Source organism: Oryzias latipes, chromosome 14 (genome assembly GCF_053564925.1).
Source record: "Oryzias latipes strain Hd-rR chromosome 14, Olatipes_Hd-rR_3.1".
NCBI lineage: Eukaryota > Metazoa > Chordata > Actinopteri > Beloniformes > Adrianichthyidae > Oryzias > Oryzias latipes.
In genome coordinates, this window is record NC_136250.1 from 27961895 (window position 1) to 27989894 (window position 28000).

Sequence of the window (28000 nt, forward strand, 5' to 3'; positions counted from 1 at the left end):
ATGGTCAGGTCATGCTGTCCAGTCATTCTGGTTCATCTCTTCAGCTACTTTGTAGGGACAAGAGGTAGAAAGCATTTAGTACTGATCTTTCTTCACAACTTCCTGGTAAAGTTAATGGACTGTTTTTATTTATAACCCTTCTGCAGCCATCACCCAGGACATCCTGTATCCATATGGACCTGGTTATAGAGATCTAGAAACCCCCAAGATGGATGATGGGAGTTCTCCAGAAATTACTCTACTTATTCCCTTCATTTTTTTTAATGTGCCTTATCGATCCATCTATGTGAGCTATCATTACAGAGCAACACCTCGAACTGACGCGTGCGATTTTAAAGGTTTAAAACCTTTTTCTGCTCACAGGTCAACAACAATGGGGTCATCTCTTTTAATGTGCAAGTCAGCCAGTTCACGCCAGAGGCTTTCCCGCTGAGCGACAGCCGCTCCTTTATCGCGCCACTTTGGGCAGATGTACACAACGGGATCCGTGGCGACGTGTACTACAGAGAGACCGCCGATCCGGAAATACTGGAGAGGGCAACACAAGATGTCAGGAAACACTTCAAAAACATGCCCAGCTTTACGGCCACATGGGTCTTCATCGCAACATGGCACCAAGTCACCTTCTATGGAGGAAGTCAGACAACTCCGGTAACATCCAAAATCTATACTCTGGGTAATGTTGCAATATAGACTACAGCCCGTTCAATTGTTGCATTATTATTAGATCTTGGTAGTGCATAGAAATATACATATAGCTTTCACGGAATTGGACTTTAGGCCTCAGAAGGAAATTTACATCAACTCTAGAGAAGGAGGTCAACCAAAGATTTTTGTTTGAACATCTTTCATCACATAGACCAGATAAGTTGGGGGTCCTTACTTGTTTGTTTCACATGAAAACTTAAATACACAAGAGATTTATAATTTTGTGACTTGTTAAAGTGCAACCAAACATTTGTATTCATAGAAAACCCCCAGGGCTGCACAGTGGTGCAGGGGTTGGCGCTCTCGCCTTGCAGCAAGACGGTCCTAGTTTGAATCACGGATAGGTCCTCTCTGTGTGCAGTTTGCATTTTCTCCCCGTCCATCTTCTAATTGGCTGGACGCACCTGAACTAGGTAATAAATCATGAGTAGGGCTTGGATATCTGGAAATCCTGTTTCTAAATTGCCCCGAGGTGTAAGTGTGGCTCTGAATCAGAATGACAACCTGTTCTGGGTGTACCCCACCTTCTTCATGCTGGGTTGCCTTCAGCAATCCCTTGACCCCGAAAGGGATTCAGCGAGTTTTGACAATGAATAGATGGGTGGAAGGAATCAGCCATTTTTGTTTTCTCCGATAATTTACCTATTTTTAAAATAACAAGATCATTCCAGTTATTGTGTTGTAGTTGTTGACCTTTCGGCACATCCTATCGAGGGCCCCGAGGTGAATCAGGTTTCACTGATTCGCACAAGGTGATTTGGCAGAGTTTTTTATGGCGGATGTCCTTCCTGACACAACCCTGTATTCTATCCGGGCTGGGGATCTGCACAGGGGGACCCAGACTTGATCCAACTTGTGGTTACAGAGTTAAGCTGTAGTGCGAAAAGTTATTCCAGTTATCATCAATGTGTATGATCTCAGATTTTAGCTTTGAATGTTCCTGTCTATGACAGATTGACATTATCGTTGGATTAACAGGTGAACACATTCCAGACTGTGCTAATCTCTGATGGCGTGGCGTTCTTCAGTATGTTCAACTACGGACAGATAACATGGAGTACAGGAACAGCTAGTGGTGGGGATCCTTTGACAGGACTGGGTGGGACAACAGCTCAGGTATTCTTACAGAGCCCACAAGAATATTTCAAATGTACAGTACTTCTGTTCAAGACCATACACAGAGAGAACCATATTTTACATTGTTTACACCTTCCCCCTCTTTAGTCAGGCTTCAATGGTGGAGATATCAATCACTTCTTCAACCTGCCTGGATCCCGGTCAAATGATGTGGTCAACATTGAGCAGACAACCAACGTAAATATTCCTGGCCGCTGGTTCTTCCGCATAGACACTGAACTGATCGATCCAGCCAATGGCTGCAGCTACAACGGCAAGTTCATAAAAACGAAACGTACCCATTTCTGTTCCCTTTTTTTGTGCCCAGCCAGAACAAAACCGGCACATCAGGCTCTCCATTTTTTTATGTCTTTTGCTCACCTTCTGTAGGGCGTTTCTACAGACGTGGGGAGATCTTCTGGATGTCTGATCAGTGCTCACAGCGCTGCCGCTGCCTGGACATTAACAATGAGGTGCAGTGCCTAGAGGCTCCCTGTGGCCAGTTCGAGACCTGCGAGCAGCAGGATGGGGCCTTTTACTGCCAACCTACCCGCACCAGCACTTGTGTGGTATTTGGGGACCCCCATTATCATACCTTTGATGGCTTCCTCTATCATTTCCAAGGCACCTGCTCCTACCTGCTGGCTAGGCCCTGCTGGGAGATGGCAGGAATGCCCTTCTTCAGTGTTGAAGCGAAAAATGAGAACCGTGGGTCAGCCACTGTTTCTTGGCTCAGGGATGTTACAGTGGAGGTGTATGGTCACAGAGTCATGATACCCAAAGGTAGTTTGGGGTCAGTCCAGGTAAAAAACCTTCATGAGCACAAATAATGATCTCATTTCAATATGCAATTCTTGATAGAAATCAGCATGAATGAACACATTTTTGAAAAGTGCAGTTCGTGAAAGTAGTTCTGGACCAAAGTCTATAACTTTAGTTTTTTTTTTTTTTTTTTACTTAATTCTCCCAATGTCTACCTTTATTGTCTTTTTAGGTGGATGGCTTAAAGAAGACTTTACCAGTTCAACTTCAGCTTGGGGCTGTAAGGGTGTACCAGTCTGGAGTTGCTATTGCTTTAGAAACAGACTTTGGACTCTTGGTCACCTATGACGGTCAGCACTACGCATCCATCTCTCTACCAAGCTCCTACTTCAACAACACTTGTGGTCTTTGTGGAAACTATAACGACGACCCCGCTGACGATCCTGTACTTCCTGACGGCTCCATGGCAGAGAACTTGGCAGAGCTGGGAGGCAGCTGGCGGGCGGAGGACACAGACTGGAGGTGTACCGACGGCTGCATCGAGAACTGCAGCATGTGTGACCCTGCGACAGAAGCCTTTTATTTTCGGTCAGACTACTGTGGACTCATCAACAAAACCGACGGTCCGTTTCGAGACTGCAGAGCTGTAGTGGACCCCACAGCCTTTGTATACAGCTGTGTATACGACATGTGCAGCAACAGGGATAACATGACCACTCTGTGTCAAGCTATCCAAGCCTATGCTCTTGCTTGTCAGGCTCTTGGTGTCACCATTCGACCATGGAGAACTCGCACCTTCTGTGGTGAGATTCAAGATTCATACATTTAAACTTAAGCCGAATCCGAATTCTTCCCCTACCCCTACGGCTTCTCCCTACCCCTTCATTTAGCCCTCCAAACGGAAAGTTATGGAAAAATTGTCTTTTCTAATTCGGACATCACCCCCACTTGATTGCGTCATCAATAGTCACCGCTCATCTGTGTTAGATCAGAGCTGCCAGCGAAAATGCAATACCAACATCATTTTTATGACTTTAAAACAAAAAGTCATTACCTTATCCCTATCCCTCCAAATGTCCCTACAGTTGGAGGGATAGGGAGAAGCTGGAGGGGTAGGGGGAACATTCTGATTCACCTTTACTGTAGGCAACCTTAAATTTATGCCTAATCTGAGATTATTTTTCTTCCTTAGCATTTCCGTGCCCAGAGTTCAGCCACTATGAAGTGTGCACAAGTGCGTGCCCAGCCTCCTGCTCCGATCTCACTGCTCCTTTGTACTGCGCTCACCCCTGCACCGAAGGCTGCCAGTGTGACACCGGCTATGTTCTGAGTGGCAGTCGCTGTGTACAGCCCGATGACTGTGGCTGTGAGCATAACAACTTATATTACCCCCTCAATGGTACGTTCTGGGCCAGCCACAGTGGCGAGGAAGGGGACTGTGCCCTCCGCTGCACCTGTGGATTGGCTGGGGAAGTTTCCTGTTTCAATGAGTCCTGTAAAGAGGGTGAGGTGTGTGTGGCTGAGCTTGGTTTGATGGGTTGCTACCCTCGGAGAGAGGGGGTATGCTCAGTCACTCAGAACTCTGTGACATCCTCTTTTGATGGCACCTTCCTGCTGTTCCCGGATGACAGCTCATTCTACCTGCTGAAGCTTTGTGGACCTATCCCGGCTAATGCTTCCATGGTGGAGGTGAAGATAGGAAGGCGACTTATGAACAAAGGCCCCTCCTGGAAAAGACCTGTTATCGTTACGGTAGCTCACCTTGAGGCCCAGATGGGAGGATCTGATTTTGATACGGTGAAGGTCAGTATTTTGTCATCTTGTTGGTTGTTTTGTCCAGTAAATACTCCTAAATTGCACATTTTTGGGGTTTAGGTCAATGGAGAGCCAGTGGTGCTTCCGTATGTCCATCCAATGGAGACGATGATGATCTATAAGGCGCCTGGAAATGCTACTGTGGTGGAGTCTCGGGGTCTACTTCGAGTCCACTACACGCGTCAAGGCTTCCTCAACATATCCCTTTCAACCATCTTCTACAACGTCACATGTGGTCTTTGTGGTGTCTTCAACAGCAATGCCACTGACGATCTGCGCCTTCCCAACGGACGCTTGGCAGAATCTACTGAACAGTTCACGGAGGGCTGGAGGTCCATTACCGATGAACTCACCTGCAACGGGGATTGCGATGACCTTTATCGCATGTGCACCGACCTCCGTCTTTACCAGAGCCCGTGGATGTGTGGCAACATTAACGACCCAGGGAATAGCTCTTTTCTGGCATGCCACACGATGGTCAATCCTTCCCCCTTCTTCAGGAACTGCTTGTACAACATGTGTGTGAAAGAGGGAAACCGCTCGGCCCTTTGCTCGTCACTGCAAGCCTACGCCACGGCCTGTCAGGATGCTCACGTGGGGCTCAGTTCCTGGAGGAGCGCTACTAACTGTCGTGAGTAGACACTGATAAAGGTTATTGAGGTCGTTTCAGGAGTTTGTTGCGCTTCTAAAAGCAATGGGAGCTACAATCCTATGAGGTCCTTCTAAAGTGAATGAGACGCATTGTTTGTAGTCAATGCTTTACTTAGACTTGGTTTAAAACCTTTTTTTGTGCATACTGCCTGCAAACCTTGAAAGCTTATCTTAAATTTGAGTGTCTCCCTGACATTGTTAGTCAAAAAAGCCTACTGTTGCAATACAGTCTTCTTTCATATGTTCTTTTTAGCTTCAGAGGCGATGAGTAACAATTGTTAAACTTAGTTCTGCCCCCCTCACCCCCATTCAGAACAGCGGAGTACTCATATTTGAGAAGAGTCTTGTCCAATGATGTTGGCTTCTGTGTCAAATACATTCCATTGGCATTTTTGCAAAACATAATTTAATGTCTAATTTTTGAAAAACCTCAAAGACCCTCTCCGACAAAAATGTTGTTTTTAATATGCTCTTGTGGCACATCTCTGATGATGGAGGACATATATTTAAAACATTAAGCTCAAAATTGCTTTTCTGCGTATTTCTTTATTCATATTGTGAATCAAGAGCAGACAAAAAAATGCCAATGTAAAAATGGCTTATGTGTTACGTAGAAAATCATAAGCTCCCTGCTCTGCTCCATTCCGATGCATCCACTTGTAGACAAATAGATCCATGTAGGTCTTTGTTTTCCTCGTCTGAGCTGGCATCTGCATCAGAACAGTACGGCTGGATAGCCCCAGTATTGCTCGCCATTTTTGTTTCACCAATAATGTCAGCTCTGAGGAGTTCATTAAAAGACCACTGGGAATGCTTTGAAAATAGATCAAAAGATGATCAGAGTGGAACATTAAGTTAATTAACACATAAACAAAAGCTAAGAAAAATTTATTTTGACAAAACAGGATCTGTATTAGAAATAGGAAAACGGGAAAATTGTATGTATCCGTTTCTGCTTTGCTACAGCCCCCATCCTGTATAGGACAGTGTCTCCCCACCCTGGTCCTTGGGGCACACTGTCCTGCATGTTTCCCATGTAGCCCTACTTATGCACACCTGATTCAGCTCATCATCAAGCACTGCAGAAGCCTGACAATGACAGTCATGAAAGGCGAGTGTGTTTGAGAAGGGTTGGATTTAAAAAATGCAGGACCAGGGTTGGGAAACACTGGTATAGGAAACTACACAAGCTAGTTACTATGGCAACTGCAGACCTAGAAAAACCTGTCCCTCTCCAGGCTCGAACATATTGAATACCAAACATGCTGCATCACCTCATTATTAACAGATTTTAAAGGGCTCATTAGAGTTGAATGAGTTACCACCAGATGCGTTTATTGTGTATTAAAAACCATGAAATTGGTTTTTATGTCTATTTTTCCCCTCTTGTGTTTCAGCTCTCCCCTGCCCAGAGAACAGTCACTTCGACGAGTGCACCAGTGCTTGCCCTCTGACCTGTACCAACTTGGACGAGCCTCAGGAGCCATGCCCTCTGCCATGCCAGGAAGGATGTCGCTGTGAGGACGGCTTTGCGCTGCGGGACGGCCTGTGTGTTGCGCGTAGTGACTGCGGCTGCATGAGCTACGGCCGTCAGCTGGCCACCAATCAGACGTTTTGGACGGACTGGGAGTGCCAGGAGCGCTGCTTCTGCAACGGCTCTGACAACAGCGTGTATTGTCAGTTCGCGCCCTGCGGTCCCGAGGAATACTGTCAGGAGAACGACGGCTTGTACTTCTGTCAGCCTCGCACCGAGGCCTTGTGTGTGGCTGCCGGTTATGGGCATTATCTACCATTTAGCGGCGTGCCCTTTGACCTGCAGAGCTCTTGCACTACCAGGATGGTCACCACCGACTGTGGAAGCGACAGCAGAGAGCCTGCAGTGACAAATGGAGCTTTTCCTGACTTTAAATTGGCAGCTCGCAATGAGGGCAGAGATACAAGCCAAGCGATCTGGGTGAGGGGCTTTGTGCTGCAGGTCTACGGGTTTGAGATGGAAGTGTCTCGAAGTTACAAAAACACGGTCACAGTAAGTACTTGTGTAAAAAAAAAAAGTATTATTTATTATAAACTCTGTAAATGTGTTTTTGTTTTATTTTGAGCATTCTCTGTGAAGGTCACAGTTGAAGCCTTGGTGAAGACGTGTTATTTCTAATCAAGCTGAAGGGTGAATTCCACTTTGATTGGCTTAAGAAGGATCTTATTTCAATGGGAATCTTTTATCAGGCTGGATTTGGCTCAAACGAAACCCCGACCCTGAACGACACCTGGACCAGGTTCACAAACCGACTAAAAGATCTGAGGAGAAATGACACACTCAAACACAAAAATGACTGCACACACACACATGCACACCTTTTTTTCTGCCTCTCTCGCAGTCATTCTTACTTACTAATGAAATTTCTCCATATCTGCGGACGCTCTTTCAGTCGGTCTTAACGGTATCCATTCATCACCTGGGTTTCCCCACATATTTTGAAACGGAGCCAGAAGTCAGCAGGATTAGAAACAAATCCTTAGAAGTGCTGCAAGAATTTGCTCGATGGTGCGTTTCGGTTCTGGAAATAAAAATCTAAAGTGAGTTTTGCTGTTTCTCAGGTCAATAGGGAGCGTTTATATCTACCTCTGAAGCTGGGCCCAGGAAAAGTCAACATCTTCACCCTGGGAGGGCTGCTTATCCTGGAGACAGACTTTGGCCTGAAGGTTGCTTTCGACTGGAACACGCTCCTCCAGGTGACCGTACCCCGAGATCTTTACAACATTACCTGTGGCCTCTGTAAGGGCATGCCCCCACCCCCGTCCACCACATCCACCACCGACTGGGGCAAGAAATGGGCAGAGAGGGACACGTTCTGCCAGGTGGGTTGCGGGAACTCCTGCCCTCACTGCGGCCCAGAAGACAAGAGCGAAGCGAACAACGCCGCTCTGGTGCTCGCCGACTCCAACACGAGTGACGGCCCCGATGAGGATGCCAGCGAAGTGGCTACAGGCATTCGCTTTCATCTCGGAGATGGACTCTACGTGTTTGTGGAGCCCGGCGCAGTGAGGCTGTGTGGACTCATTATAGATCGAGGCGGAGTGTTTGCACGCTGTCACAGCAAGGTGGCGCCAACGTTCTTTTATCAGAGCTGCCTTCAGGACACCTGTTTGGATCAGGGAGCTCAGGATACCATCTGCAACTGGCTGCAGATTTATGCCAGCATCTGTCAGATGGAAGGAGTTCCTCTTACCGGCTGGAGGAGTGACACACCCTGTGGTGAGCTATTTCCCAGCATGCCTTTTTTTTCATACAGCATGTGAGACATCACAACGTAGACAACTGTTTTTAGATTTTACAAAAGTAGATCATGAAAGTGATTGTACATGTACATTTTACCAAATTTTCCAAATGTTTTCAATTCATGATTTAATTTAAAAATTGTGTTGTGGTTCAGTACTCTACATCTTCTAATAGTAACCCCAGTTAAAGTCCAGCCTCTAAATTAATGAACACTTGTTAGACCCGCTGTTTATGAGAGACCGGCATCTATTAAAGACGCGCCATTAGTGAATGATATATGGTATTATTTTTGAACTAACTAGCTTCCTAAGTGCTAGCATGCAAGGTGCTAGCGTACTAGATGCTACTTGTCTGTTCATCCGTCAAAACACACTGAAAATGAAATAAAGCATTATCACATAGAGAGAGAGAGAGAGAGAGATTAATAAATAAATGTTTGTTAGTTATGTTCATTAGTTACATGTTTATTTGAACATTGTTGTTTATGTACTGATGATTAAAAACTACACAGTGAGATGACACAAAGATACATTTGTATTAACAGATGAGGCGTCGTAGGCAGAAAGCATCGACCATCGTATCTCATGATCTGTTAAACCGTGCAATGCAGGGAGCATGGCATTTCCAAAGTGCTGATGGCTCCATACGAAGCGCGTGCTACAGAAAATAACAGCTTCCTAAATTAGCTCGTATTTATCGGGCGAGAACTGCAAAGCCGGTAGCAGGAGGAGACACGCGGGGCGGCTTCAATAAACACTCCGGTTGTCCAGAGTGGTCTTCTGCCGGGGACTTGACGTGCCGCAGAGCAGAAAGCGACTTTCTGATGACAGAGGGTTTGCGCTCAGTGAATTTAAACACTCGTCTGCAGTGGCGTAGGTATAAGAGGATGTCCGATTGGCCATGCTGCATGTCAATCAAGTGCCGTACTTCTCGGTGAGAAATTTGATTGGCTGGTGGAGTTTTTAGAAGTACATTTTTTTTTTTTTATTTATCTCTGCTGCCCTGCGATCTACCCTCATGGCCTTGAAGATCGACCGGTCGATCGCGTGTGTATATATATATACATACATATATACATATATATACATATTTGTGTGTTTGTGTATAGATATGAAACTACTATCTTTGGTTACTAATAGACAATCAGCCATAACATCAAATCAATGTTGAAAAGCTTGTTTTGTGTTTAGTTTTCTATTTTTCCAAATCCCTTGACAAATTTAATAATAGTATTATGTTTAAATGCTGTCATCTGGACTTAGTTTTAAAGTTAGAGGACATTTCACCTCTTATCCAAGAGGCTTTGTCAATTCTGAATCAGCTGGTAAAAGAGCTGGTATATATTAAAACACACTTTTATTTCAGACTCAGATGTGGTCCATAGAAAAAAGATACAAATACAGAATACATAATAAAAAGTAAAAAGATATAAATTAAAAAGAGTATAATCGCTGTATCCAGTGTTTCCTCAGGGCAGAAGTGTAGCGGCATGAGCTTCTTTTGGGATCAGTCAGAGACATAATATGTGTGCTGACGGGGGAGGAGTCAGACCTGAAACTGGATTGTATTGTCAACTTAGGCTACATGATTTCGGGTCGTTAAGAGTCCTTTGCCCTCAGCTGAGTTGGGGAGCCAGTGACTCCCTCCCGAAATTGGTCATCTCTTTCAGATGTTAATGACCCAGGTGGAACTGGTTCGGTTTGTTTGGTTTTTAGAACACTGCCGTAGATGGATGGAAGAATAAACCTGCGACCACCATCCTTATTAAGAGAAGGTTTATCCTTCTTGACAAAGATGGCTTCTTTCACTCCTCGCTCAAACCATCCTTTCTCTCTGGCTAGAATTTGGACTTCACTGTCCTCGAACGAGTGGTTTGTGGCCTTCAGGTGGAGATGCACTGCAGACTCCGGTCCACTTGAGTTGGCTCTGCGATGTTAGTAAAGCCGCTTGTGTAGAGGTTGTTTGGTTTCTCCTATATACTGTTCATTGCAGTTCTTTTTGCAGTAGATAGAGTACACAACATTACTCTCTTTGTAGCTAGGAATTTTGTCCTTTAGATGAACCAGTTTTTGTCTGAGAGTATTAACTGGTTTGAGATGAACTGGGATATTATGATGTCTGAAAATCCTTTTTAGTTTTTCATACAGGCCTGAGATATAAGGAATTGAAATACTCTTCCCTTTCGGCTCTTGTTCCTTCTTGTCTTGTATGTTGGGATCTGGTGAATGCCCAATTGGGATATCCACAGGTTTGGAGGGCTTGACGGAAAAGTTGCTCTTCTTTCTTCTTTCCTTCAGAGCTTGTGGGCACCTCCTGGGCTCTGTGTTGTAATGTCCTGATAACGCCTAGTTTGTGCTGTAAAGGGTGGTTTGAGTCAAATAACAGGTACTGACCTGTGTGAGTACGCTTCTTGTACACTTCAACCTGGAGCTGTCTGTCATCTGCAATGATCACTGCACAGTCTAAAAAGGCTAGGGTGTTCTCCTTTGTGTCTTCCCTGGTGAACTTGATGTTTTTGTCAACTGCGTTGATATGATCCGTGAAAGCCTCCACTTCCTGGATTTTGATCTTTACCCAAGTGTCGTCCACATATCTGAACCAGTGGCTTGGAGTAGTACCTGGGATCGAGTCCAGGGCTCTTGACTTTCTCTCGACTTCTTCCATGTACAAGTTGGCCACAATGGCGAGATTGGAGAGCCCATAGCACAGCCGTGCCTCTGCCTGTAGACGTTTCCCCTGAATTGGAAATATGTGTATTTGAGGCACACTTCCAGCAGTTCGCAGATGTGGTCCGGTGTCAGATTTGCTGTCTTGTAACTTAGAGTCCTGCAGTAATCTCTTCCTCACTAAAATCACTGCCTCGGTGGTGGGAATGCAGTTGAAGAGTGAAGTGACATCATAAGACACCATCGTCTCGTCAGAAACCAGCTGAAGATGCTTGACTTTGTTTGCAAAATCTTGTGAATTCCTGACGTGATGCTCTGTGTTACCAACCAGAGGGGCCAAAATAGTAGCCAGGTGTTTAGCCATGTTGTAAATGATGGCGTCAATCCTGCTGACAATGGGTCTGAGTGATATTCCTTCCTTGTGGATTTTTGGGAGGCCATAGATGCAGGGAATGGTATTACCCGGGTACAGTATGTAAAATAGTGGCTTGTCGATGACTTGATATCTCTCCAGGCTTTGTAGGCAGTCTAACCTTTTTTTTTGTATCCGCTGGTTGGGTCTCTTCTCAGTGCTTCATATGTGGTGGTGTCACTGAGTAGGTTGTAAACTTTGGCTTCACAGTCCACCGCGTTCAGGATCACAGTACATCTCCCCTTATCTGCTGGTAAAATGTTAAAAATGTGGTCCTTCTCCAGAGCTGTCAAGGCCTTTCTTGCATCTGAGGATAATTGGAAGGTGGTGGTTTGGCACTGGACAGTGCAGACAACATTTTGAGCCGTAGTTCTTCAGCTTGAGATCCAGTCAAATTGTTCCTCTTTATGGCCGTTTCTGTGGCTGTGATGAGGTCTACCACAGGGATATGATTGGGTGTAACTGAGAAATTCAGCCCCTTTGATAGTACCTCTTTCTCTGTTTGAGTCAGCTCGAGGTCGGAAATATTCTTTATCCACCTCTCGGTCAATCAGTGCTTTGGTGCGGTTTCCTCTACTCTCCCTGTTGAGCCTCTCCTTAAGGATCTGTTGTTGATTTGTGAGAATCTGAAATTTCTTGATTTGCAGTTGCTTGCTTTTATTGTGTCATGCCAGTTGTGCCGTCTGGGTGAAACCAACAATCTTCTGAAAAACCTCTTCAGTTGCGGCCAAATTGTCCTGTAGATTCTTCATTTTACCTTTCAGGTTGTTGATGATGAAATACGTCTGTCTAATCCTGTCCTTTAAAAGTTGGGTTCTGGCTCTGTACATGATGTTCTCAGCTCGGTGTCCTTTGCCCCTTTGCCCATCTGTAGGCTCTTGGGGATCACGTTGCTTTTTCTGCATCTCATGTTGAACCTGAGGTGGTTCTTGAAGTCCGCCAATTTCTTAGCTGTCTTCTCCAATTCACGTACCAGCTGAAGGGTATCGTTCCCAAAATTAGAAGAAATATGTCTAATTTAACCAACTTTGGCATTTTTCCATCATAACATTAGAGTTTTTTCTAATATTTCTCACACACCTCCTCTACAGTTTTTTATAGCCCCTCCTCAATTGGTTTAAACCATTACATACTTTGTACTTGCCAACCTCTTTGCCTTCTTGCCTACTCCCAGTCCAGAGCTGTCCACCTAACAGCCATTATTCCGCCTGCATGTCGGCCTGCCCGCCGCAGTGCGCCCCCGCCCGTGGCCAGAGGGACTGCAGCTTGGACTGTGTGGAGGGCTGCCAATGCGACCAGGGCTACGTACTGAACGGCAAGAGCTGTATCCTGGCGCAGAACTGCGGCTGCTACACCGACGGCAAATACTACGAGGTCAGTGTGCAGCCACCAGGTCTGAGCGTGTTTTTGTATAAACGTTCACTTTCTGTAACACTTTCAGCACTTTCTCGGGTGAAGAAACTGTACTGTAGTTTGTTGCAGCTGATGGTTTTATTCTTCTTTTGTCCATGACGTCATAAAGTCACAGTAAACTAACAGACAAACAACTTCAATAAAAAGTTTTGACATGACAAACGACACGAACAAAAAACTTTTACTCTCTGGCCACTTTTATCAAAATAGATTTACAAAAATATTCTGATTTGATATTTTTTATTCAATTCCAAAAGCATGTTTCCCTGGTAATGAAAAATTTAACATAAAGGGTTTTTTCAACTAACAAAAAGTGGAACTTTATTAAAAAAAAAAATACAGTAAAATGTTTTTCTGCCATAAAGATGTATAAAAAGACTTAGAGAACAATAGATTTTAAAAATTGAAAACTTGAAATATTTTAAGTGAAATAATACACTGGTGCTCAGTTGGCCCTATTTCCAGTGGTGATATGGTTTCAGTTTTTACTTTAACAAAAGTGCTTCTTGGTTTTCAGCCCAAACAGCTTTTCTGGAACAGCGACTGTTCCAAGCGCTGCCAGTGCATCGGTCGGAACCTGGTTCAGTGCGACCCGAGGCGCTGTAAGACGGAAGAAGAGTGCACCCTGCGCTACGGCGTCCGAGGCTGCTTCGTTCGGCGCCCTCAGAACTGCATCGCCTCGAGCGGCGGGGTTTTCAGGACCTTTGACGGGGCGTCTCTTCGTCTTCCGGCCTCCTGCTCCTTCGTTCTGTCCACCAACTGCCACAAGCTGCCCGACCTCTCCTTCCAGCTCATCGCCAACTTTGACAAATGGAGCACGCCCAACCTCACCACCATTTCCCACGTCTACCTGTACATAAACGAGGAGAACATTCTCATTTCCGGCAGCACCGTCAAGGTAAGATGTTTTTGTTTTTTTTTGGCAAACAAACATCCACAATCTGAACTGGATTTGATTTCAGTTTGACCATATGACCAACAGAAATAGTTGAGGGTTCATTTACTAGAGGTAGCTTCTTCTGGGGGTTTTTAAGTGTGAAATCTGTACTCGCATTCGGAGCATCTGTAGTCCTCCTGAGTTCATTTTGAGGGGGAAAAAATAAAGAGATGCAGAAAAAAAAAAAAAAAAAAACAATTAGCAGACAACTCTAATAAAAAAAGGAACATAAAGGAAGCATTTGTGGGGGTGGGATTTTCCCCCTTTTTCTGGTGATGCATCACCTCTCAGACGGTGCTTATGTAATGGTTAATGGGCGACGAACTATGCATTATCACTTTTTAATGCATGCCGTGGAAGCCTGAAACATCCGACGCGCGAAGTGCGTTAAAAAGTGATAATGCACACTTCGAAGGCCATTAACCTGCTTATACCATGGTCACTTACAAAAGAAATAAATAGTAACCAGATTTTAGTGCTTAATTCTTGTTTTTTTCCCCAAATTGGATCACTTTTTTCACAAAAAGCGTAACAAATAGTCCGCGTCGCACCGCACCACCGCTGCAGTCAAGATTCTGCGATTTAAAGCAATATATATATATATGCTGATCTTTCCGATGGGTTGAATAAAGCATCAGTTCAGAGAGAGATTTCACCTCTTACTGCTTGTTTTTGTCCAGATGTTGTAGCAAAAGGTTGTTTTAAAGAAGCAGTGATACATAACATTTAAGCTAGTTGACCGGAACTCCTTTTTACCGTGCAGTTATCCTGTGGTATATCACTTTCTAACGCACACCCAGCAGCCAATCAGAATAGAGTATTCACCCAGACCATGGTATAATTTGTGATTTACTTCATGCCACGTAGCTGTAAATAGGATCTGATTTGGTCTTAAAAATCCAATACAAAATATTCCATAAGACCAAAGAAACTTAAATGTAAGAAACCTGGGGCCAAAATTCCATGTCCTTCGTTATTTTTATTGTCTAGAAACACTTTTCCAAACATGAAAAAAATCCACGTGGACCATTCAGTCATTGATTACCAAATCCTGTTCTTTCTAAAAAAAAATTGGTTTTACCATTAACCTAAAACCTTAGAAAGGAACGGAAAATGAGTGGAGCCACAGCTCGATGAGTTATTAACCCACAGAAAAGCTGTCAGACGACAGGTGGTTATCCAGCAACCCTCCCATAATTACGTAACTTAGACTTTCATTTCTATTAAATGAAATTTAAATCTGCTTTTGACAGCTCAGGACAACAATGAAGAAAATCCTAAAGTGAGAGTGGAACTTTCCTGAAAGAGTGCAGCTGGTGGACTCAAACTCACCAATCAATCAATCAATCAAACTTTATTTATGTAGCACTTTTAATATAAAAGAATGACACAGAGTGCTTTGCATTAAAACAAAACAAAATAAATAATATCAAAACAAGATTAAAATAAACAAGCACAAAAAATTAAAAATAGGGCCCCCTTCCCCGTACCTACACAACCCCCCACTTCTTACACATCTCCCACTCCCTAATTGATGGGGAAAGACAATTAGAAAAAACATAATTTCAGTAAGTCATTAGCCAATATATGATCACAAATATTGTATTTTCAGTGTCATGGTAACATTATTTTATCTTGTCTCCACACCTCATATTTATTTTAAAACGGTTCAGTCCGACTGGATCAAACGGTTTGTGACGGACAGGGCCACAGTGTGTGAGGAACAGAAGACATGCCTCAAAAAGTTGAGGATATATATATATATATATATATATATATATATATATATATAGCGCAAACTTTGTCCACGTGTTTTCTCCTCTCCACCAGAAACTTTTTCCCAACGACTCAAAACTATTGCTTCTGTCCAGTTTACCGATTACTCTGCCACTAATAGCCTGTTAAAGTGTCTTCAGTTCTGCTCTTCAGTGGGACCATTCAGCTGTAAGTGAACTCTTGGAAGCGAATCATGATTTACTGATTGGCCTGAATCCCGACAAGCACTTTTGCTTGTTCTTGGTAAACCATTGACCCTTACACTTACCAGACGTTACTTGTGCACGTCATTGATACTGCTTGTAATCCAGTTGAATGAGTCTTTCCACTAAATCTCAGACTGATCCACCGTGTAATCCCAAATCCAAGGAATAGTCCCAGTTTATCCAGGTACTGGTAGGATCTTTGCTCTCTCATTCTCTACCACCTTCGGAGGGGTTTCTCATTTTGACTTTGGGGTTTCCACTCCATATTTTGCACACATGTTCCTGTTAAGTATTCCAGCCACTTATTAAATGTTATAACCCATCTTGTTTGCAATGTTGATACTCTTTATGTTTAGACAAATAAATAGTAAAGGTGTTTTTTAAAGACGATTTAAAGGTGAAGCAAGAAATAATTTTAAAAAAATACAGAAAGAAAGAATGATTTACTGTTAAAACCCCTGGTTCCTTTACTGTTTGACTTGAGGTGTGAAATCAGTTTGTTGGACCTTTTGACAAAGTTAAGGTGAAAAGAATCTCTAAACCAGTCGGAAGACGACGACAACTTTGTCTGCTCATTTTTTTTCCAGCTTTTTTTTCTTGTGTAACGACTTACTAACTTGTTATCACAATATAACTTTTTTGAGATAATAAATAGCAGCTTGTTTTCTTAAAAAGCAGGTTGTGGTTTCATATGGTTAAATTAGGGCAGTTACTTTTTATAAAAGTATTTTTTTATGCTAATTTTGGACCTTTGTTTTTATATATATATATATATATATATACATACATATATATATAAAGTAACTCAGTCCTATAATTTGATATAAATTACTAAAACTCTAAATATTTTTCCCTTCATATTAAATGCTCATGGTGAGTTCCATACATCCAAACCGCATTTGTGTGTGGAATATATGTGACTCAGATATTGTAATTTGTGACGCAAATGAATGGTGTCGAAGCCGTACACATCCTACAGCTTTGGACTCATTCCGGTTCCTTTTCCAGGTCAATGGTACTCCGGTGTCGGTGCCGTTTGTGACGGGGTTGATGACCCGCCTATTCACATCTGAAGGCTTCATAGTCATCGACACCCCGCAGGACATTCAGGTTCGGTACAACCGCTTCAACACTCTGAGCATCACAATGGGCCAGAGACTCCAGAACAAGGTATGCGGCCTTTGTGGGAATTTCAATGGGGACCCCAGTGACGACTACATCACCTCCAGGGGCAAGCCGGCCGTCAGTGCTTTGGAGCTGGCTCAGAGCTGGAAGACCAACGGTATGCAGAACAGGTAGGTGACAGTCAGCCACACCATGGAATCGCAGAGAACAATATACCTCCAGGTAAAGCTTGCTTCTTAGCCCTTGTGCTGTCTTGTGGGGTCCAGATGACCCCACCCCCAACGTTAATGTGCCTCCAAGGCACTAGACAGTGCTCTGAACCTTTTTTCTTCAATGATTTGTGATCTTCACTGGTGTCCATGGATTACATGAAATCTTTCCACCTTTGTCATGGTAGGGGTAACACGTCAATGTAAGGGTGGGGCCATCTGGACCCCACAAGGGTTAAGAGGACATACACACGTAGATGTGAAGCATGCATTTGTACCAGCAGCAAAAGCCTAAAGTCTGTTAAAGTCTAACCCTCCAACATGAGCTGCTAGTTAACTTCCTCCAAATAGCAAATCCCATCTTTGTACGTACCACCTTTATAACAGGAAAAAGAATAAGAAGTCGATAAAGGTCTGATTCGTAGATGTTGCTTTGTCTCCTCTAGCTGCGATGAAACTCAGTTTGTGGCTTTGGCTCAGAGCTGCGACAATGCAGCCGTCCTGGCTCTGCAGGCTGAGGACACCTGTCAGAAGCTCACAGACCTAAAGGGCTTCTTCCAGGCGTGTCACGGTCTGATTGATCCTCAGCCCTTCTACCAGTCCTGCTACCTGGATGGCTGCTACAATCATCGCAAAGCTCAGGTCTGCGGGTCCCTGGCAGCTTATGCCGAGGCCTGCCGGTCTTTGGGGACCCTCACCACCAAGTGGATCACCCAAGAGAACTGCTGTAAGGCCTGTTTGAAAAGCTTTTCCTGTCTCCTCTGCATGGACTCTATCAGCCAAAAGTTTTGGAACACCCCAACCTTTTTTTTTTTTTTCTTTATCGCAAGTTATTCGTTATAAACTGACCAAGTAGATGCTTCAAAAAAAGTAGGCGGAGCCTGCTGGCCCCTAATTCAAACATTTAAAAGGTTTGATTAACGGATTTTAGTTAAGCCCTCTTTCAGTGGTAGGGGTGGTGGTCTTCTAACAAGCTCACTCTTGATTGGCGAAAGTAGTTGCCATTTAACATTGATTCGGATCGAGTCGGACCAATCACTGCTTACTAACCTTGTCTGGTTCCAAATGGCCGTGTCCGTATCGCGACAAAATGTCAACTGAATTGGCTTCATTTTGCTGAGCCAGAAGTCAGGCATTTTCTATCTGTTACGTCACACCGAGGCCCGTTCTCATTTACAGTCAATGTCTTAAACACACGCTTTATAGCCACATGCTTTATACATAGAGCCCGAAAACATTCTTAAAAATGTACATCGCAAAGCGTGGACAAGAGTTTTAAACGCAGAAGCCTGAAATGTGTTTTTACACACGTTTTACATAGATTTTTTATTGAAAGTGGTCACTTGAACGTGCGTTGGCGAGTAGGAGTAGCTTAATGCTACGCTCACACTGGGCGTGTCACGGGATTAAAGAACCCACTAAATACGCATTCTTGAACGCGCATTTAGCATATGTCATTTGCACCAGACCATTGCTACTATGCTAGCGCATGTAACAACAGTTGGAGAGGCTTGTTGCGAAATGTTGAAGCGGTGCAAATCTCGTTAATCTCGCTCCAGGCTTTTTTCTTTCACGGCTGTATTCCGATATTTGAAGGACTTGGTTTCATAGAATTCCAGTCGGGCAAAAACATCAATTAATCATATCTCTTCCATGATTAATTGTCAAACAGTTGGCACTTCAGTAAGCGAAGAAAAACACCATCAGTTTATCACGAAGGGAACCTGATTTAACTTTCAACACACCAACGCAGAAGCCCGAAATGCGCATTTATGTGGGTTTAGACAGATTGGAAGCGGTCGGTTGAACGCTCGTTGCAGAGGCCGGAGTGAACGCAGCTCCAGTTGATGCTCAAGCAGCAGCTTCACCGGGGAAGGTCTCAGCTGCGTGACGGCTAACATTGTGTGTGGAACTACCTTTAGCAGAATGGATCTATGACCCCTGCGCAGGAGAGATCTGCACAAACTTCACCTGTGAGCTGGAGAACGGCGGCGACCTGTGCGGCTGCCCCGAGCTGCCCTCAAACCCAGCCAGTGAGGTTTCCTACAGGTTTTCTGAACGCTTTCAGATGCCCCCGAACACAGATGAAGGGACACGCTCTGCTTCTGCTCCGCAGGCGACGACGACATCCTTCAGGCAGAGGTGAACTGTAAGCACGCCCAGATGGAGGTTTCCATCTCCAAGTGTAAGCTCTTCCAGCTGGGCTTCGAGAGGGAAGACGTACGGGTCAACGACGACCGCTGCGCCGGCGTTGAAGGCGAGGACTTCATCTCCTTCCACATCAACAACACCAAGGGACACTGCGGCTCCATCGTGCAGGTCAGTCTGGATTTCTGACCTTCCATGAGTTTTTAAAAATGCCTTTTTTAACAACATTGAAGTTGATTACATTTATTTTTCAGTCAACTTCAGACTCCTGAACGTATTATTTTTAGTGTCTTTGCAGAGGTTTTGTTTTTAATCTCGAGTTCTTCCGACTGCCTAACGCACAGAATCATCAAAATACACAAACAGCCGAAAGTTACAGTAAAAAAAATGTAAACAGTTCAAAAGTCTACTATTGATAATCAATAATCACCTGATTACTTCAGAAAAAATCTGCACTAAAAAAATAAAGTCTAAATAATTGTAAATAATTGATGATCTGGATTGAGGCAACTATGTTAAAAAAAATTGTACAATAGTACAATACTTAAAACTCACAAAAATGTGCACACACCTACCTGATGAAAACAAATTTGGGGAATAGTGAACAACCCCAATAAAAAGGATGACATCACAGCAAGAAAATGACTGGTGCGAAAACCTTTCAAAGGGGTCAAAAATGTTAATTTTTATTTTTTTTTCCAAAATCCACTAATGAAACCAAAACACACGTTTGGGGATTTTCAAAGGAAATTTTGGAATTATTATGGGATGGATTCACGACCTACGACTTGGCAGCCATTTTTTTAGAGCAGTCTTCGTCAAATTTCACACATACACCACCAGATTGTCCACAACCAAAGTTTTGTTGACCTTTGACCTTTTCAGGAAGAAGCCACCATCTTAAATTTTTCATTAAAAAAACAAAAAAAAAGGCTTCTAGTACCACCTATAAATTTAAACTCATCCTAGGAATTGCCACCAATCATCTCCGAACTCCTCCAACATCAATAGGAAGCTGCTTAGGGAAAGAATGTTGCCTTTAAAGGTATTTTTTTTTATTTCCTTAGCGTGGCGAGGTTACGAAAGTTACGTTTCCCTGTTGCTTGCACTTTTTTTATTGGAATATTGGGAAAATATAATGCTTTAATTGTTGAATTAGTTGAACTAAGCAATACGTTTTTGGTATTATCTATTTCAATATTTATTAGAAAAGAGCTGCTGGAAACAAATTCATTGTGCACTGGATAATGACAATAAAAGATTCTGATTCTGATAAGAGGTACGATAAGATCGTATTTGGGAAGTGGGCGTGGTTAACAACAATCCTCCGTTGCCGAGGAAATCCAAAAATGTACATAGATCAGCCCCAGGTAACAAAAAGATAAAATGGTTGCTATGGAGATAAAACTGAATAGCCGCCATTTTTTTCATGAGCTTGTTGCGTGCAGCTCTGAGGGTAGTGTACATATTTGTGCACTACCCATCCAGCCCTTTACACTAGGATTTGCAGCAGCCAATCAGCAAGTGAGGGCAGATGAAATAGAGGCGGGTAATGCCCATGCAATGCAGTTTTATTTTTCTTTATTTTTTCTATCTTATCAATAACATCTTAAATAGATTAGTTAATCTATGTATTGTATTGTTTTTTCTCTGTTTATAAATCGGTTCAATTCCGATTCAACCCAATTAAATCAAATGTTTAATATTTTTGACAATCGTTTGTTCTTAAAACAAACTATTTTAAGACTAAAAATTGTTTTTTATGTAAAAAAAAAAAAGATTTAAATTGAACAAATGCAAAACCTTTTAAAATTTCTAATAAAGTCAAAGAGAGTAAAGCGTAAAAATTAAAGAATTGATTTGGCTGATCAGTTTCACATTATAAGTCAATTTCTGTGATCATCATGTGATAATAATGTCTGTATGGCAGTCGAATGGAACCCACATCATGTACAAGAACACCGTCTGGATCGAGAGCGTGAACAACACGGGCAACGTCATCACCAGAGACAAAACCATCAACGTGGAGTTTTCCTGCGCCTACGAGCTGGACCTGAAGATCTCCCTGGAGACCGTCCTCAAACCCATGCTCAGGTACGGCTCCAGCCGGGCCCTCCAGTCCACTCGTGACCCCGTCCACAGAGGAGCATGGGTAACGTCCCTCTTTCTTTTTCAAGTGTGATCAACCTCACCCTGCCGACCCAAGAGGGGAACTTCATCACCAAGATGGCGCTCTACAAGAACTCCTCCTACCGGCACCCCTACAGGGAGGGGGAGGTGGTGCTCAGCACGCGGGACATCCTGTACGTTGGGGTCTTTGTGGAGGGGGCGGATGAGAACCAGCTCATCCTCATAGTCAACATGTGCTGGGCCACGCCGTCCCGCTACAGCAGCGACCGACTCCGCTACATCATCATAGAGAGGGGGTGGGTAACCATCGTCCAATCATTTCCTCTTTTAAATTATGGAGGCGCCACGAGACCAGAGACGGACGAGTGAGTGCATTAAGCCTTCGGTTTTTGGGTTGTCCTGGTCGGTAGACGGAAGTGCCTCCTCAAGGCCACCACACACATTTAGGGTGTTTTCCACATATGTAATGTTGTTCTTTTGTGATTCATGCGTGATAAACGTAATTCATAAGTGTTTTCTTGCGTTCGTCGATGTGTGCAGATGTCCGTCGAGGGTTTTAGCCAACGGGTCTTTTACGTGACTTTAGTTTTGAGCTGTTCAAAATTTTTGGTCCGTTGAGAATTACGCAGTTTTCGCATATTTTACGTAGTTTATACGCAGATATTACATGTATCGTTATTATACACATCGTTGTAGGTTTGCTTCCTTCCACTCGCTTTCAAGCAATATTTAATTTTATGTCTAATTATCCTAAGTTTGATACGTCCTTGTATGAATGTATAACTGCTGATTGTATTGTTTTTGTGTAGTGTTCTTACGCGATTGCTTGAAATAAACCATTTCAAATCAAATCAAAAAAACATGGAGGAACATTAAAATGATTACTAACAAACGTGCAATGGTGCACTGTAATGGAAAATTACTATAAAGAGGATTTCCAGTACTTTACTGTTTACAGTTAGCTGCAGTTAAAAAAAAACTACAGTATTTTACTGTCAAAACTGCTGCCAGTAAAATACTGGAAATTTACAGTCAAAATTTTTACAGTGTGGTTTCTTTTTCCACTTTAGAATCGGCTGGAGGGACATTAACTGCATGAACGGTTGAAGAGTCTCAAAAGCATCTAAACTACAGCTCAGGTGTTAACGTGGTTCTTCCACAGGTGCCCCAACATCAAGGACAACACCATCGCCATGGCGGAGAACGGCGTCTCGCTCACCTGCCGCTTCCACGTCACCGTCTTTAAGTTCATCGGGGATTACGATGAGGTCCATCTGCACTGCGACGTTTCCCTGTGCGACTCCGAGACGAACGCTTGCAAAGTGGTGAGTACGGTAATCAAAAGCGGACGTCGGCATCGAGAAAAGCCGCAGCGGCGTGTTTCTGACCCCGGTTTGTGTCCTGCGTCCAGAACTGTCCTCACAAGAGGAGGATGTACTCTGAAGGCGGCGAGCACAAAGAGCACATCCTCAGCGTGGGACCCATCAGGCGGAGAGGTGGGTGTGACGCCGCCGCATCTTTTACCGCGTGTCTGATTTAAACGGAACGATTTCAATGGGATCCATTTTATTAGGAATCTACGGTGGCTCTAAAGGACAAAATGAAATTTAAAAAAACCACACCTGAATGCAAAGAAAAGAAGAAAATTCTACACAGAACTTTAATAAAATATCATTTAATGCATTATTTTTGATAGTACTACAGAGTTTTAGGGCCAGTTGACAAACAGTTTTCTTTAATTACGACTTTTATGTCGAAAATTTACGAGAAAAAAAGTCACAAACGAGATCTTAAGTCTTAAGTTTGTGAGAAAAAAAATATTTTTTTTCTCGTAAATGTACGACTTTAAATCTCGTACTTTCGCTTTTTCTTTTTTTTTCTTTTTTACTCTGTCGTATGATTCTACATGTTTAAACCAAAACAAAAAAACGATAAACATGTCTTTTCAGAAAATAAAAAAATAAGAAATACAAACATAAAAAATGAAAAACAGGAAATTCGAGTAAAGAAATGACGAAACAAACATTTCCCAACCTTTGAACGACGTACCTGTGTGGGTTTTCTCCAGAGATGTGGTCCAAAAATTTGGTTGATTGGTGATTCTAAATTGTCGCTTAGGTGTGAATGCGAGTGTGTGGTTGTGTGTCTGTGTTGTCCCATTATGGACTGGAAAACCGTCCAGGGGGAACCCCACCTTCACCCTACAGTAGCTGGGATAGGCTCCAGCAACGGGAATAGGTGTATGTAGAAATGGACTGTAGAACTTATGATCTATGCTTTTATTTTATTTTTTGTACATTTCGTCTGTTTGTACAAACTTTGATGGGAACTCTTAGTGGGATGAATCTAATAAATAATACAGAAAAATTCTTCTGGTGATTTTCCTTCTGTTGTTTCTGCAGAGTCTGACTGGTGTGAAGACGACAACGGAGGCTGTGAGCAGATCTGCAGCAGCAAAGGGAACGGCCCCATCTGCAGCTGTGTGACGGGGATGCTGCAGCCTGACGGCAAAAGCTGCAGAAGTAACACACAAACACACACCAGGAACACAAACATGGACACAGAACACTAACATGCACAAACATGCACACCAACCTGAAACGTGAGCACAAACATGCACACAATAACAAACATGCACACAAACATGCACACGCACACAAACATGCACACAAACGTGCACACAAACGTGCACTTAAACACAAACATGCACATAAAAACTCCATGTAAAAAGTTTATCTTTCCAACATCCATACATGGTCTTATCACCCTCTCACGGTGGAAAAAGTTTTATCTGAGCTTCTTTATCCACTAAATCATCTTCAAATGGACACAGCATGCTGCTTCACCTCTCTGAAAACAAACTAACCTTCAACTAAACCTGCTCCAGACCAGGTTTTGTTCAGAGCATGAGTTGCTATGGCAACTTGACATACCCTTAAACCAGGGGTCGGGAACCTTTTTGGCTGAGAGAGCCATAAATGCCACATATTTTGAAATGTAATTTCGAAAGAGCCATACAATAATGTAGTGTCCCTTCCCCACACTGAGGCACGGAGACTTAACCTCTTTTAAAGTTCTTTATTCCGATTACTGCAGACCGCAACAAACGCCGTTCAATTAATTCAGCAACTCCTGAATCTCTCCCGCCGACACGAGAGCGCTTCTACCAACTTTATATTCCCCTGCTCCCGCTGCAGCCCTCCCATTTCCCTTATTCGGCCCATAGCTGAACCCCATTGGTCCAAACTACCTAACAACAGGCTGAGCGACAGAACTGAGAGCCAATCAGATCTCTGCTTGACGCGTTCAATGAACTCCAGAACTTTGAACGCGGCCCAACAGCCATCCAACTCAGTCCGCGACAATTTGTTTAAAACTAAAAATACAAGTGAATGTGTGCATTTGATGTAATTTCAACATTTTTAAAGTACAATAAGTCTGTGGATTCTTTTTAATAACATTGTTATGCTGTTGCTAATAAATGATGAGTATTTCTCGTGGTAGTTTTGCTGATGGTTTAGTCTGGTTGATACGTGGTGAGTTTCTGCTTCGTTCAGGCGTTGAGACTTTAAACGTGATCGTAGGTCTGAATGTTCTGTAGATGTGAGACAGACTGCTCACATGCAGACGTGGAGACAAACACACACTCACACACTGCAGTGAGTGACGGGAAGCGGGTTTTACATTATTACAATCCCTGCGCGATTCACCTGCTGCCTGTCCCCACAACACCTCAGCCCCCCCCCTCTGCTTTCTCCCTCACACATCCTGTCCCCGCATCTGCGCGCTCTTTCTCAGAGACGGGAGCGCGTAGTTTTAGGCACGTCAATTCACAGGTTTCCAGCTGGTACAAACTCTGTGAAATAATAGATAATAGTAAACTGAAAGTGCTGGCGCAGATTTCTCTCTCTAAGCACCGCTACTACTGCGCGCCTCTGGCATCGCATCGCGCCCGAGAAGGACTGGTCTAATGAAAAAAAAAAAACTATAATTAAAGGTTTGTCTGCGAGCCACATGTGACCATCAAAAGAGCCATATATGGCTCGCGAGCCATAGGTTCCCGACCCCTGCCTTAAACATACCATCAACTTCCTTAGCCTCAAACTTACCGTGGGAGCTAGCATAACCTGCTTTCTGGAATACGCCCCTGGAACACAAACATGCACACAGACAAAAACAGAAATGCAAACGTGCACGAATATGTACATCAACCTTTAACCTGAGCACAAACATGCACACAAACACAAACATGCACATCAGTATGCACACAAATGCAAGCATGCACACATACATTCACTTAAAAACAAACATACACACAAAACCTGCACAAATATATGGACACTATCAGACTTTGCACAGAAATGCACTTAAATATTTACAACATCCTTAACCATGCACAAAAACGCAAACACACAATTACACACACAAAGAACATAAATGTGCACATAAATAAAAACATGCACACACAATGCACTCAAATGTCCCACAAACATGCACAAAAGGTTGCAAACAAAATGCGCACAAACATAAATATGCACCCAAACCTGTACAGAAAGTTGTACATAAACACACAAATGTTTATGTTGAGGGCAACATGCACACAAAAACCCTGAAATGTATACACAAGTATGCACACAAATGTGCAAATCCACACATTTGTTCACTTAAGTAACCGTGGATTTTTTTATTTTTTTTTATCATGGAGGGGATGGAAAATCCAACTAAATTCTGATTTTTTTGTTTGTTTTTGTTTGTTTGTTTTTGCAGTCCTGAGCTCCTGCTGCAGTGTTGCTCCTGTAGCTCCTCTGCTGGGCTTCTCCTTCATCCTCCTGGCTGCTTTTCGCACCCTCCTCCTCTCCTAACCCCCACCCCCCACCCCCCGAGAAACTGAGGAAAACAAAGGACAAAACAGACAAGACTTGAAGATGCACAAAGTGTCCTTCCCACATGAGTCCACTTCCCGCTGTGTGCCCGGCAAAAACTCCATCCGCAAACTGATGATAGCTCTCCCCTTTCAGAGACGTGTATCTTTGTAGCAATCTTTTTAAAGAATTTTTTTAGTTATTTAAAGTCAGAAGTTCATTTGTGTAATATCATGTGTAGATATGTTTTTTTTTTTTTTTTTAACATTTTAAATGGAGTCTGGCGGCTTTTGGAATAGAATTTGAATGAATTTCGTAGGTTTTGCCACCAGATGGCGCCAAAGACACCATTTCCCAATTTCTAACATCACATTTTGATTGAAAATCAGGGAACCGGACCTGCTGCAACTAGAAGGAAAACAGTATTTTTACTGCCAGAAGAATTAAACATTATTTTAAAAAGTGATCCAATGTAAGATTTACCTGAACAGAAGAAACACAGGTGTTCTTTTTTTATTCACTGAGCTAAATCTAACATTTTAATTTGTTTTATTTTTTTAATCTAAACTGCAGCAAATAATCTTTTTAACTGATCAACTCCTTAAAAAAAGTTTGTTTGAGGGTCAATTTAATTATGAGGCTTCATTTAATTATGAAGCCTCTGATATTTTACCGTTTTGTCGTCCAATATAACACTTAAAGACATTATTACGGCAAAAACCTGTTTCTGGAAGAAAAAAACTTGGAGCCAAACAGTTAGTTTTTTGTTTTTTTTTAGATTTAAGTAAAATGCATTTTTCTTTCTCACTTGTCCATCTTTTTATTTTTTATTCTTTTAGATTTATTTTCTTCGTAGATGTTGGAGATGCGGCTCATTTTAGGGCAAAGTAATGCAAAACAAAACAAGGAATTAATAAACTTTAAACAAAGTGTTCCCCAAGTTACACAGTGGATTAATTTTAATTTCATCACTAAAAGCTGATAAAACTTTGACAAGTTTAACGTTTTTTCCAGTTTTCTATGATTTACAGTTTGTTAGACCTATTTTTTCATTTTTGAGCCATTAATTGGACGTGAAGTCACTTTAGTTTAGGACCAAACCTTATTCACAAAACCTCTCAGAAACACAAAAACGTGAATTTTTGCTGAAGTGGAACAAAGAAACCAGCCAGTAGAAGATTTCTGATTTGATTTGATTTGATTTTTTTATTTGATTTGATTTAATTGAAGAATAATCAGGCCTGACCGAAGGACCGACATGACAACACAGAAGAAAAAAAATAAAAATCTTGGAATCAACAGGCCAAACGTGTCAGTTTAGGGGGGGGGGATGCTGCCTGCAGGAAAATAAACCCGGTTTATTGAGGTTTGGAGACAATCGGTTAAACGCCGGATTAAAGCCGTTTTTCTGTTTTGTGCTTTCGAGCTGCGAGGTTTCCTGTCCTGTGTGAGTGCAGATAAAACAAAGTATTTCAAAACTGCAAATAGTGGAAGAATGCATTGCAGCTCAGACTGGGAGTATTTATGCGGGAGGACGGCACCTTGTTAAATTATTGAAAACATAGTTGTCACATGATTGTAGCTGAAAACTCTTTCCTTTTTTTTAAATTGTTTCAGTAAAGTTTCCTCCTTCCTGTCTTCTAGCAAAGAAACTGTGTTGTTTGCATGTTGGATTGCTGTAACGTCGGTAGATTTTCTGCTTCCAGACGCCTCGCTGATCTGAAATGTTGCTTTAGTTCAAAGAAAATAAAAGTTTTGTTGCCTTGAGTGTAAAAATGTACAGTGTT

The 28000-nt window shown here is 42.8% G+C and overlaps 1 protein-coding gene across 1 annotated transcript; it reads left to right on the top strand.

Annotated features, from left to right (window-relative positions):
- Positions 1-27989, top strand: tecta (tectorin alpha). Its single transcript, XM_023962803.2, has 23 exons — positions 1-64; positions 147-286; positions 364-651; positions 1687-1824; positions 1933-2098; positions 2215-2627; positions 2819-3389; positions 3779-4389; positions 4462-5032; positions 6450-7078; positions 7648-8305; positions 12582-12781; positions 13338-13718; positions 16748-17034; positions 17520-17800; positions 18996-19106; positions 19190-19392; positions 21152-21315; positions 21399-21647; positions 22514-22676; positions 22763-22847; positions 23754-23873; positions 26119-27989. The coding sequence occupies exons 1-23, from the start codon at positions 1-3 to the stop codon at positions 26211-26213; spliced, it is 6588 nt and encodes a 2195-aa protein (XP_023818571.1). The 3' UTR covers positions 26214-27989.
- Positions 27990-28000: the final 11 nt, after the last annotated feature.

What these genes read in the sequence shown, in the direction of transcription:
- tecta (XM_023962803.2), top strand. Translation starts at nt 1, where the DNA reads ATGGTCAGGTCATGCTGTCCAGTCATTCTGGTTCATCTCTTCAGCTAC. An exon ending in CTACTTTGTAGGGACAAGAG is followed by an intron (nt 65 to 146) that starts GTAGAAAGCATT and finishes ACCCTTCTGCAG; the next exon opens with CCATCACCCAGGACATCCTG. An exon ending in TACATCATCATAGAGAGGGG is followed by an intron (nt 21,648 to 22,513) that starts GTGGGTAACCAT and finishes GTTCTTCCACAG; the next exon opens with GTGCCCCAACATCAAGGACA.